Raw genomic sequence first — 12,500 nt, forward strand, 5'->3', positions numbered from 1 at the left:
GGGGAGGGGAGGGGGAAGGGGAGGGAGAGGAGGGGAGGGAGAGGAGGGGAGAGGAGAGGAGAGGAGAGGAGAGGAGGGGAGGGGAGGGGAGGGAGAGGAGAGGAGAGGAGAGGAGAGGAAAGGAGAGGAGGGAGGCGAGGGGAGGGGAGAGGAGAGGAGAGGAGGGAGGCGAGGGGAGGGGAGGGGAGGGAGGGAGAGGAGGGGAGAGGAGGGGAGAGGAGAGGAGAGGAGAGGAGAGGAGAGGAGGTGGAGCTCTGGCCACCTATATCACCATAAAGGCAAGGTGATTAAAGGAAGAGAGAGAGAGCCGACTGCTTCAGAGTGTGGGAAAGGGTCCCCGAGCTGTTGACTTTCAAATGTAACATTTATAATGACTTCTTTAAAAAAAAAAAAAGACCTTCTTTCCTAACACCACCAACATGCCACACACTCATACTTAATGTGTGTGTCCTTCTCTTCCTGCTCTCTCTGGACCATCAGGCTGACTAAGATGAGTAGGTAATACCGAAAGGCACTTTAGACAAAATTAACAAGCAACAATATACATGTATGCACATAAAGTATAGACCCCAGGCAGTGCATTCTGTGGGTTTCCTGACTCCTGATAAATCAAAGTTGGCTCCATCGCACACCCATCAGACGAGCGGCAAACCAGGATCACACCTACTGTATGCCAGAATCATTTACATCTCAAATGGCTAGTGCACATATCAATATGCAACAGCTACTGTAATAATGAGAGCCCAGATTGCCACTGAATTGTATGGATGAAGGTGTACCTAAAGTATACATGTCTCTCTCTCTCTCTCTCTCTCTCTCTCTCTCTCTCTCTCTCTGAGTGTGTGTGTGTGTGTGTGTGTGTGTGTGTGTGTGTGTGAGTGTGTGAGTGTGTGTATGTGTGTGTGTGTGTGTGTGTGTGTGTGTGTGTGTGTGTGTGTGTGTGTGTGTGTGTGTGTGTGTGTGTGTGTGTGTGTGTGTGTGTGTGTGTGTGTGTGTGTGTGTGTGTGTGCGTGCATGCATATTTGTCATTCTGTCTATCAGAATGCTATGGCGGGCGCGGGGCAGTGGCAGTGAGAGCGGGCGCTCAGCTCACCCTTTCTTTATGATGATGATGATGGCGCCCAGGAGCAGGATGAGCACCACCAGGCCCCCAGCACACACCCCAGGATCAGGCCCATCTCCTCCGAGTGCTGGGTCACCTCCAGGGCCCGCCGGTGGTCCTTACATGCAGCTGGAAATACACACACACACACACACACACACACACACACACACACACACACACACACACACACACACACACACACACACACACACACACACACACACACACACACACACACACACACACACACACACACACACACACACACACACACACACAAATACAAAAGACCAATTAGAAAGAAACTGAGATAAAAGATAGAAAGTAGAGAGTGGGTGAGAGAGTGAGTGTGGAGGATCTGACAGAGGCAGTTATAAACAGAATGAGAAATATACAGAGTGAGAGAGAGAGTAACAGAGACAGACATTCAAAGGAAGAAAGAGAAAAAAAATATGCAAACAAAACCTAAAAAAAATAAAATACAAAAATGCACTGAAATCCTCAAAATGACAGCCATGGAAAAATGTGTGAAAAACCATGAAATAAGGTGCAACAAAAAAGCAACTGAAGTGAAGAGCTGCATTGAGCGAAAGAGAAGAAAGAAGAAGAAAGAGAAGAAAGAGAGGGAAGAAGGACAGAGCAGGACAAGAGCAGGAGAAGGAGGAGGGAGAGGAGAGAGAGGAGAGAGCGAGGACAAATCCACGGGGCTCAGAGGAAAAAGGACAACAACAGGCTGCTGCTGATGCCACCATGACTCCATGATGAGCGGAGAAGCTCAACCTGACACAAAGAGAGAGAGAGAGAGAAAGACACACACACACACACACACACACACCCAGGCCTCTGAGATATATGTATCAGGCAGAGAGCCAAAGTCAATAACTACAGCTGCAAGCCTTGTCCACCCTGTCACAAATCTACACGAGACACTGCACAAAGTCAGAAGGGGACCCCAAGCTCTTTATTTTGCAGCATCAACTTTTGCGACTGTTATTATTGATGCGTAACATTTGTCTCGTATTATTCTCTTGCATGCGTGTATGCGTGTATGTTTGTGTCTGTCTCTGTGTGTGTGTGTGTGTGTGTGTGTGTGTGAATCTGACTTTCCCTTGACTTTGTTTGACCCTGACAGAGGCCAGAGTGGCTCTTTAGACTTTTCCAGCGTTGCGACAGCAGTGTGAAAGGAGCGGGTTCTGTTCTTTCTTTGCGTTTCTTTCCGGTCGTTTTCATGCAAAGGGATGTCTGCCAGTGTCATAATATTGACACAAGGACAAAAACGTGTCCTTGGTGCGAGGCAGAGGAAACCATGGCCTTTGTCACAGCATAGGCAGAGTGGTGTGACACTTGAGTTGCTCCCTGCTTGCTTTAAAAGTATAATGACTATTGACCATTTGCTTTGGTTTCAGCAGTTTCTTTGTCAAGTCAAGTCAATTCATTTCTATAGCACATTTAAAAGCAACAGGATTGCACCAAAGTGCTTTACAGAATATATTAATAGGCTAAATACACTAATAGACTTAAGCTTGGCTGTAATTCTTAGCTGCAAAAAAGCTTCCCTTGACAAACCTACTGACTTGCTCGTTACAAGTCAAAGAGGAATCTAAGAAAACATCTAGGTTCCTTTCGTCATGAGTAGCCTATCGGAAATAGAAATAAACAGTTCACTGCAGTGAGTTCACTACATTTGCAATAGACATGGTGAATTCTATGTCTAAGAGATGATTCTGCTTTTCATAGAAGTCCTTTATTTCTTGTGGTGACAAAACTTTATGGAGTTTTTTAGTGGCTGAGAGCCTTATCACATCATAACTGCCCATGTTTTATTTGAATAGATTTTTGTTTTAAAAAAAAAAATAGTGGAAGTCTATGCCAGATTTCCTTAGTTACATCACGTTCACGCTTGTGACTCAGAGAGATGACTTTCCGTATCGCGGAAAACCAAATGAAAGACACCTATGCAACAGCCTGGCTAGCGCCTACCACTTCTCAAATGAGACGTGGTCTGGCAACCAGACGTTCATTTTCTTGTATTTAAAAAAAATGCCCAGATCCGTTCATTGGGCGCCACGGATGTCTATCAAATGCGTCTGTGCATAGCTCATCATGGTCTTGTGTTCTGTGATTGGCCACCAACATCAGGCGAAAATGTGGGTGTTAGTTTCCAGACTGCCTTAGCCGCGTAAAAGAAATCACCGCGCAAGGCAGGATGGGACCCAGGCTACCTATGCAATGTAACAAGGCGTAAACAGATGATGACTTGCTACCACATTTCCTCTTCAGCAACTTTTCCAGTTGTTGTTTCAATTTGACTCAACCAAGCAGAGTGTGAATCACCATCTCCAGGTGCCCCGGCGACTCTGCTGAATATGGGGAATCAGCGCTGGGCTCACGACAGCGAGTGCTGCGCGTTCTCGTCCCCCGTCTGGCGATGCCCTACACTTATGCAAATGTGCTCGGGGAGGAGGGATCCTTTGATTCGTCACCGGAGGCCTCTGATCCACTTTTTTTGGAGGTTCAAGGCTCCGTGCTGAGGGTTCTGGGCTCTGTGTGTGTGTGTGTGTGTGTGTGTCCGTGTGTGTGTGTGTGTGTGTGTGTGTGTGTGTGTGTGTGTGTGTGTGTGTGTGTGGGGCTGGAGTGGCCTGGAAAGCAGAGTTCAGCCTCACTATTCTTCCCATGCAGGAGGAGAAAAGTCAGCACTGGCCCGGGGAAACGGGCCTGGATCGGGGCGACGCAGAAGGCCACAGCTAAAAATAGAAGGAGAAGGGTGAGGGAAGAATGGATCTGGGGCAAGATGGACGGAGAGAGAGAGAGAGAGAGAGAGAGAGAGAGAGAGAGAGAGAGAGAGAGAGAGAAGAGAGAGAGAGAGAGAGAGAGAGAGAGAGAGAGAGAGAGAGAGAGAGAGAGAGAGAGAGAGAGAGAGAGAGAGAGAGAGAGAGAGAAGACAGGCCTTCACACACTCCCCAATCTACATCAAACTCAAATGTCAGTCTCAGCATGTCTGGGGAGCATAGAGAGGAGAGAGAGAGTCAGCATGAGTCCACAGATTGATGTGGAGCAAATAAACAAATAGACACAAACAAAAACAACAAACTTTCATAAAACCACAAAGACTTCACTCTTACTATCACTGTCAAGACCATGTCCTACCATCCACCTGCATATCACATATTATCACAATAAACAATAAATACGCCATCATAAATTAATTGGATGGCTTGTGTTTGATATTTGCGTAACTATGGAACCACACTTCATTCAGTTACATTTTCATCCATAAACCGCATCATTCACCACACTCTAACCATTAAGTCAATTGTGGTACAACAAAATATGTAATTGCCATTCTAGCTTTGTGGCAGATGTGATATACAGTAGGTGAGCAGGAAATTATCAAACGTGTCCAAAGCACGTCTCTATTATCTATCCTGCATCAGCACATCCCAGTCCCTCGCCATTATCTGGACATCCCTGTCCCTCACCATTATCTGGACATCCCAGTCCCTCACCATTATCTGGATATCCCTGTCCCTCACCATTATCTGGACATAGTCCTGTAAAACATGCACTACTGGCCCGACACGTTGACTAACCTTTGTAAATAAGCTCTGCTGACATACTGCATTTTCTGAGAGGTCTATGATCACACACTCACATACTAAGCAGGCAGAGTTTGAACTTTTCTGATAGTTTACTCAATGTCTTCCCAGCACTTTTCTAGGCCTCAAGGTCCGCTCAAACTCGATTCACATTCAGTACTTCCACAAAATGAAACTCCATGTTGCCAAAAAACTGATTCCCTTCCTGCAAAGACTTCAAAGGCCTGGACAAAGCACACGGCATTCTCAGTGTTAGTCCTAATCTTCATAAGCACAAATCATTTTTCCAAGAAAGGGCAGACACATGTATTATTTATTAAAAGTGTATATTCTTTTGCTTAAATAAAAGATGTGAACGAAGGAAGGACTGACAGGTACAGTTCAAAATTTTCATTAAACCGTCCGAGTGGCTCAGACAGATGTTATCACTGTCTTTGGAATATCAATTATGGCAAACACATGGCATGAAATTCAGTTCCCTTAACTAATAGGAATACTGATTTAAGGTCTGCCAGTGAAAGCTGGTATTAAATAGGAGAAATACGTGGTCCATTGTTGTGTGAGAAGCAGCACTAATTGGCTCAACATCTGGGGGCTAAAATGTAAGTGCCTACCTTAGCCAAAGTCTTTTTTGATGGCTTTTCACTTTTCTTTTCATTGAAAGAGGTCAATAGGGGATAAGCACTCTAATAGATTATAAAGCTTTGATGTTAGTGAGAATGTTGGTAGAAGACTGCCACTGGATCACGTCCATGTGTTTGTTATTATGTGCATTGTGTTGCTTAATTTGCTTCTTGTTTATTTAACAGCCCTATTACATTCATTTAGCTTTGCTGATTCTTTTGTTTGTTGGTGTTTCCCTTGACAAAGCGTGTCACATTCTAGACATTAAACCCTTCCTTCTTATTGCCTCCTCATAATAGCTTTTGCAGCCCTTCCAGACAGGGACACACACACACACACACACTGTGAAAGGAGGATGGGAACCAAAAGAGGCATAAAGAAAGGAAAATGTAATATACTTAGAATAAGTACCAGATTGACAGAAACCGAGACAAATAAAAAATAAACATGAAAACAAAAGACATAAAAGGGCATAGACAATAGACAGGATAAGACACAGAAAGAGACAGATCTCTCTACAGACAGAAAGAGAGGGAAAAAGAGAGAGTGAGAGAGAGAGAGAGGAAAGAGAGAGAGAGAGAGAGAGAGAGAGAGAGAGACAGTGACACTCCATTTTAAGTGAGGAGGGCGGTTAATCAGGCCCAAAATGAGTTCTGCTCACCGAGCGAGGAGAGAAAAGACAAGGAGAGACAGCCACCTTAAAATGGCTGCCGCTCGCAACTTTTTTTGGAGAGTCCGTTCTGCTTGAGAGAAGCCCCATCTTCTTGCCTAGTCTACCACAAACAGAGGCCTTTTCCTCGCGCTTATGCAACGGGGGCACAGTAAGGTAACTCAGTGCACCCACACCGCAAGGCGGAAGGGAGGGCTCAACATGTGCCCACTTTCCCAGCTCTGTGATCTGAGAGAGTTCAATCAAAGGAAAGAGGGGCCCCCACTTGTCACCCAGATCACATTTCACATTTCATGGCCTTATGGCTTCCTTTGTGTTTCAGCGACAGAGACGGATAGAGTGGGGGAGGCAGTCGGAGAGAGAGAGAGAGGAGAGGAGAGAGAGAGAGAGAGAGAGAGAGAGAGAGAGAGAGAGAGAGAGAGAGAGAGGGATTCTGAAGGACAGAGATAAGGGGGACAGAGAGAGATGAAGTTGACAGTGAGTGAGAAGTGTGAGAAAGACAGAAAGAAAGACAGAGAGAAAGGTAGCGTGGGGTGAGATACGGAGAGGGTGATGCAGAGAGAGCAGGGGGAGAGAAAGAGAATGAGAGGTGGAGGGTTGGGGCGAGGTACAGAGCTGGCACTCTTATTGATGGGCACAGGTGGCTCCATCAGGGCTGGTTTGATGTGGAGGGCCCTTGCTTGGCCCGGCCGGTTGGAGGCTGATCCCGGCTCCTCTCATCTCAGCCGCTCTCTCCAGTGGACTCCGTCTGACCGGACGGCCCCCCCCACTTCCCTCTCCAACAGCAGCTTTGATTTGATGCGCCCCCCCCACCCCTCTTCGAAAAAATACACCAACACGATGAAAGCCTGACCTCCTCCCCTCTTGCCGCATATTGCCCTTTTCCGCAAAGCTCAAAGACAAGAAGAAGCCAGCACTTGTCGTCAGAGATTTCAACCGCTTCCCTCGACAGAGCGAGAGATGGAGCAGACGAAAAGATAAAAGAAGAGAAGAAAGACGGCGCGGGAGAGTATTACGGAGAGAGAGAGTATTTGTGAGCTGGGTCACCGTATCTGGGCGAGCGAGCAACCGCTTCAGGACGGCTTGTGCTCCCGTCGGAGCTCAGATATGTGGATTAGCAACTGACCCGAGCCTGTCTGGACCGGGCTTCTGCTGCACTGACTCCTGGGAGTTTTGAGAGGACGTCCACGGACACTCGCTCCTGTTTTAGGTCTCGAGGCCATGGGTGTGTGTAGAAGGGAGGGTACAGGGGAAAGGAGAAAACTGCGCAGGGGTAGGGGTTGAGATTGGGTGTGTGTGTGTTTGTGTGCTTGTATGAGAGTGAGAGAGAGAGAGAGAGAGAGAGAGAGAGAGAGAGAGAGAGAGAGAGAGAGAGAGAGAGAGAGAGAGAGAGAGAGAGAGAGAGAGAGAGAGAGAGAGAGAGAGAGAGAGAGAGAGAGAGAGACAGAGTTCAGGGGTCTGTGTGTTACCTTTCCGGGCGATGCGGACACAGTTGATCCTGGTATCCTACAAGAAAGAGACAGAGACCAGCAGACAGAGATATTAGTGATGATGACAGGAGGAAGAATGAGCCAGAACATGAGATTACAACGCTTTAAAGGTCAGCACTTTAGAGAGTCTCACAGACGAGGAGCAGCCCAGACAAGAGGCCATCTTGTGCAATTTTGAGACCTCTCAAGTCTGTGGAACAGTTTATCACCACAAATGTTAGAACTGAATGTAACATCAAACAAGAGATGGCACAAAATAAAAAAATAAACAAATCTACTTTCAGACCTTTATGTTCATGGAAACATTTGTGTAAATGGCAAACGACAAGCTAGTAGAACAAGAAAGACATACAGTACGTGCACCGCAGCAATACAAACATGTTTCACTATCATTATAACACCCACAAATATCAGGAACAATATGATAGTTGTCGCTGCTTATTTCTTATTATAGAAAAGCTGACATTTATAAAAGAAAGACTGAACTCCCTAATTTTCAAAACACAGCCAGTGTTTTTTGTTTGTAAACTCCTGTTAACAAACCATCCACATAACAAAAACAAACACACAACACACTGTCCAATCAAAAACAAACAGAGTGGAAAACAAAAGCTTCTAGAATGCAAGGCCATCCCGACCTCCCCCAGTCCAATAACACACAAATACAAAAAAAAGAATTAATTTCCAAATGACTTCACTTCATCGTGTGTAATCAAAAGGACCTCAGATGAGCCTAATGCTATCTCAGACTGTAATACAATTCTGGCCTGTCACCTCAATGTGGAGATGCATTATCAAATGAAGATTTAGGGAGGACAATTCAGGAATTATAGAACAATTATGCAAATATGCCCATCTGTAAATGAGTGTGTGTGTGTGTGTGTGTGTGTGTGTGTGTGTGAGAGAGAGAGAGAGAGAGAGAGAGAGAGAGAGAGAGAGAGAGAGAGAGAGGTTCTCTCACACTGCTGCCAAATAGACTTGTTCTTATTGAAGTGCCATGAACCTAGTCTTTCATCCTATAACACAATATTCTCTGCACAGTATACTGGCAGGCATTTAAGCACACACACAGGGACTGCGACACTGATACACTGTATGTGCCTGTATAAATCCTTTCTCTATATATAGCCTAAATATAGGACCACGTGAAAGACTTACAGTATCATCCACACACACACACACACACACACACACACACACACACACACACACACACACACACACACACACACACACACACACACACACACACACACACACACACACACACACACACACACACACACACACACACACACACACACACACACACACACACACACACACACACACACACACACACGCCCTTTCTTTAACACAAGCAGTTCACAAAAATCCCAGCTTAAAAGCAGTGTCCATTTTATCACCTCCAGCAGGCATGGTTGGGGTACAGGCATAGGATGAGAATGCTATATAAACCTTACCCACAGGGCGAGGGGGAGGAATGACTGATGAATGACACCCCTGATTGCAAACATTCAAGCACACACACACACACACACACACACACACACACACACACACACACATTTGAGCACACACACACACACATTTGAGCACACACACACGCACAGTCATATTGAGCAAACACACACTCACACACTCACACACATACACACACACGAACAAAACAAAGTGCACATAAATGCACACATACAGACACAAACACACACACAAATCCCCCAAAGCAAGTCTGACATACATTTCTGTGCAGAGCATGTCGACACACCAACGCATCAACACCCCCAAACCCCCCCACTGCACCCACCCTCCACCTCCCCCCCCCCCCCACGACTATCAGCACACCAGAGCCTGGCGCCTCTTTGATCAGCTGAAGGCTGCTGCCACAGCTCAGCGTGTCTCCCCCCAACTCAATCATCTGAGCGGTTACGGTCACGCCAGCCTGCTGCAGGAGGGAGATCTGTCTGTCAGGGGCACCGGCACCGGCACCAGCACCGGCAGCACCAGCAGCAGAACCGAGTCATGAATCATGGATCTGCATGTGTGCAAGCGCGAGGTGCCCGGAGGCCGCAGGAGGGGAGACCCATTAAGGTCGCGGGCTTACGGGGTCTCTGGCTTGAGACGGATGAGGAAATGGGCTGAGAATGGGAGCGGCAGCTGAGAGATTGCCACCGAGGCCATCTGCTCCCATGGGCTAGAGCCAACATGCCCAGGAAAAACAGAGACGGAGAGATGGAGGGATGGAGAGAAGGAGGAGGGAGAGAGGAAAGAAAGTGGGGCTGAGAAGAAGTCAAATGGGGGGAGGGGGGGGGGGCAAAAGTTGAGAAGACAGACAGAGAGAGAGAGAGAGAGAGAGAGAGAGAGAGAGAGAGAGAAAGCCCAAATGCTAGTGCTTGCTGAAAGACTTGAGGACAGAAGGTACCAGACACCAGATTCTTGCTGGCCACTGCAGCTCTGCGCTAGTTAGAGAGAAACGTCACTAACAGGTCACCACAAGATGCACATCCATGCCAAATGTGTGTGTGTGTGTGTGTGTGTGTGTGTGCGCGTGTGTGTGTGTGTGTGTGTGTGTAATATAAACTGAGAGAGAGAGAGAGAGAGAGAGAGAGAGAGAGAGAGAGAGAGAGAGAGAGAGAGAGAGAGAGAGAGAGAAAGAGTGACCTAATGGCTTTGCTCAAGTGAAGTGTCAGAGTCAACATTATTTCAAGAACCTCCTCAGATGTTTCATTCAAAGCAATTATAGCAGGGCTTTAACAGCCTGCAATACGGAACAGCTGATTGTCAAGACTTATTGCCAAAGACGATGTGGTGTGGATCCCTTTCCTCATTCGCCATCGGACTTCATGAAAACTTTGGCTCCGGCATGAAAATGAAATTCTGCTGGACGGAAACAAAATGAAAGCCACACATGAGGCATGGCCTTCATAAAGCCCCGTCCATACAGAGCAGATGCCAGGGTGAGGAACTGCTTGCCACCGCCCGGGCCACTGTACTGTAAATCCCATTCACCGATCCTATCAAGTTTTTATTATGGGTGAAAACGGTGCCAAAATGGCATGGCTATTTAGCGAAAGGTCAGCAGTGTCCAGCTGAGAGCCTTACAGAGGCCAGCTGTTCCCTGCGATGGGGAGAGGGCAGGGAGACACAGGGCAGCCACACTCTCTGGGTAACGATTTGAAGCCGCAACACACACACTACGGACAAGCTTCAGCACTGTGCAGTGATGCTAATGTCTGCTGATTCATTAGCACAATTCAATACAAGTGGATTGAGTCGTTAGCAGCACAGCATCATCTAGAAAAACATAACGCAGGTTGACTTTAAATAACAGTCGGTGACCTGACCTGCCACATCCAGTCCATTTATTTCCTTTCAGAGGAACATAAAATAATGGAAATACTGAATGGTAGCCTAACATCTAGGGCTACTGAACTGAATAGCCCAATTTTAAACCTGTTAGACTAAAAGCATTTAAAAAAAAAAAAAAAAAAAATGTAAGCAATTCAGACAGAAAATAATTGTGCAACGTCTCCAAGTTAATAATCACAATTTTTGGAAAATAACCCAGCATTGTATTCATTCCAAACCAGTCCAGTCATCTACACAAGTCTTTCCAAAGACTTCCCAAACTACCCAAACAACTGAAGAAGTAAACATGTGTAATGCTACCATAGGCTCCTCACTTAAAGAAGTCTTTTGAGGACAAGATACTGGAGCAGCCGTGGCCTACTGGCTTCAAGCTTGTAACCGGAGGGTTGCCGGTTCGATCCCCTATCAGTCCACGGCTGAAGCGCCCTTGAGCAAGGCACCTAACCCCTCACTGCTCCCCGAGCGCCGCTGTATGAAGGCAGCTCACTGCTCTGGGTTAGTGTGTGCTTCACCTCACTGTATGTTCACTGTGTGCTGTGTGTGTTCACTAATTCACGGATGGGATAAATGCAGAGACCAAATTCCTTGCATACACAAGTATACATGGCCAATAAGCCTGATTTGAATTTTAAATTTGATTTGATTTCAAGGGTTGTACTAGCCTGGTCCCACCCATCTAGATCTTCTTTCAATGAACACCATAGTTCATTAGCCTGGGTGTTCCCACCCTGCCTTGCGCTGTGATTTCATTCACGCTGCTAAGACAGTCTGGAAACTACCGCCCTGATTTTTGCCTGAGATAGGGGACCAAACAACAGGGGGGAAAGCAAGACCATGATGAGCTATGCACAGACACATTTGATAGATATCCGTGGCACCCAATGAACGGATCGGGACAATTTTTTCAAATACGAGAAAATGAACGTCTGGTTGCCAGACCACGTCTCATTTGAGAAGTGGTAGGCGCTAGCCAGGCTAATGGTTCATAACAGTTTCCCTCAGACAACAAAAATGTCAAGCCAATTAGCGAACAGAGGGGTTAGACGAAACTGAATCTTATTGTGATAAACTAACCACAACTGACCAAACATCAAAAAGTTGTAGAAATGTTGATGCTGTTTATTGTCCATAAAGTTTAGCCGAAGCAGGAAGTGACGTTAGGGATCTCTGATCACGTGACTGGTAGAGCAAGACTAATGATTTCAAAGTCAGCGCCCGTAGCGATGCAAGTCTGGGAAGCCAATCCCAATCATGAGTCACCAAACTCTATTCACTTTGTAAATGAGTTTGGGCTTTTCCAGGCCACAGTATTATTGTATTACCACTTATCTTCAAATGTCATTCTGCTTCTACAGAACACTCTGCTCTCTAAAACGCAGCACAATTTTCACTGTGTATCTGTTAAGAAACCCACGGGGCTAAATTACACATAATCAGACTCATTACGCCACAACATTAACTTTACCATTTACCGCAGCCAGATGGGTTGTGTCGTGTGCTCACTTCCGCACCTTAAAAGCACAATCTGAATCACCAAAAAAAGCTAGCCACATCGAGGCAGGCTGACGAGGCGCCATTTTACATCCTTCTCAACCCATGTTTGCTCAAATTTTGTGGGGGAAATTAGGGACATTTACAAATGAGTG

The 12,500-nt window shown here is 46.4% G+C and overlaps 1 protein-coding gene across 1 annotated transcript in view; it reads right to left on the minus strand.

The window, feature by feature from the left end:
- The window catches only part of ptprub (protein tyrosine phosphatase receptor type Ub), a 266,158-nt gene that overhangs the window by 69,411 nt on the left and 184,247 nt on the right, over nt 1–12,500 (minus strand). Inside the window, 3 exon segments of the mRNA XM_062539277.1 lie at nt 1,094–1,166; nt 1,169–1,231; nt 7,465–7,501. Coding sequence (XP_062395261.1) covers nt 1,094–1,166; nt 1,169–1,231; nt 7,465–7,501 — 173 coding nt within the window.

Source organism: Sardina pilchardus, chromosome 6, assembly GCF_963854185.1.
Source record: "Sardina pilchardus chromosome 6, fSarPil1.1, whole genome shotgun sequence".
Taxonomy (NCBI): Eukaryota; Metazoa; Chordata; class Actinopteri; order Clupeiformes; family Clupeidae; genus Sardina; species Sardina pilchardus.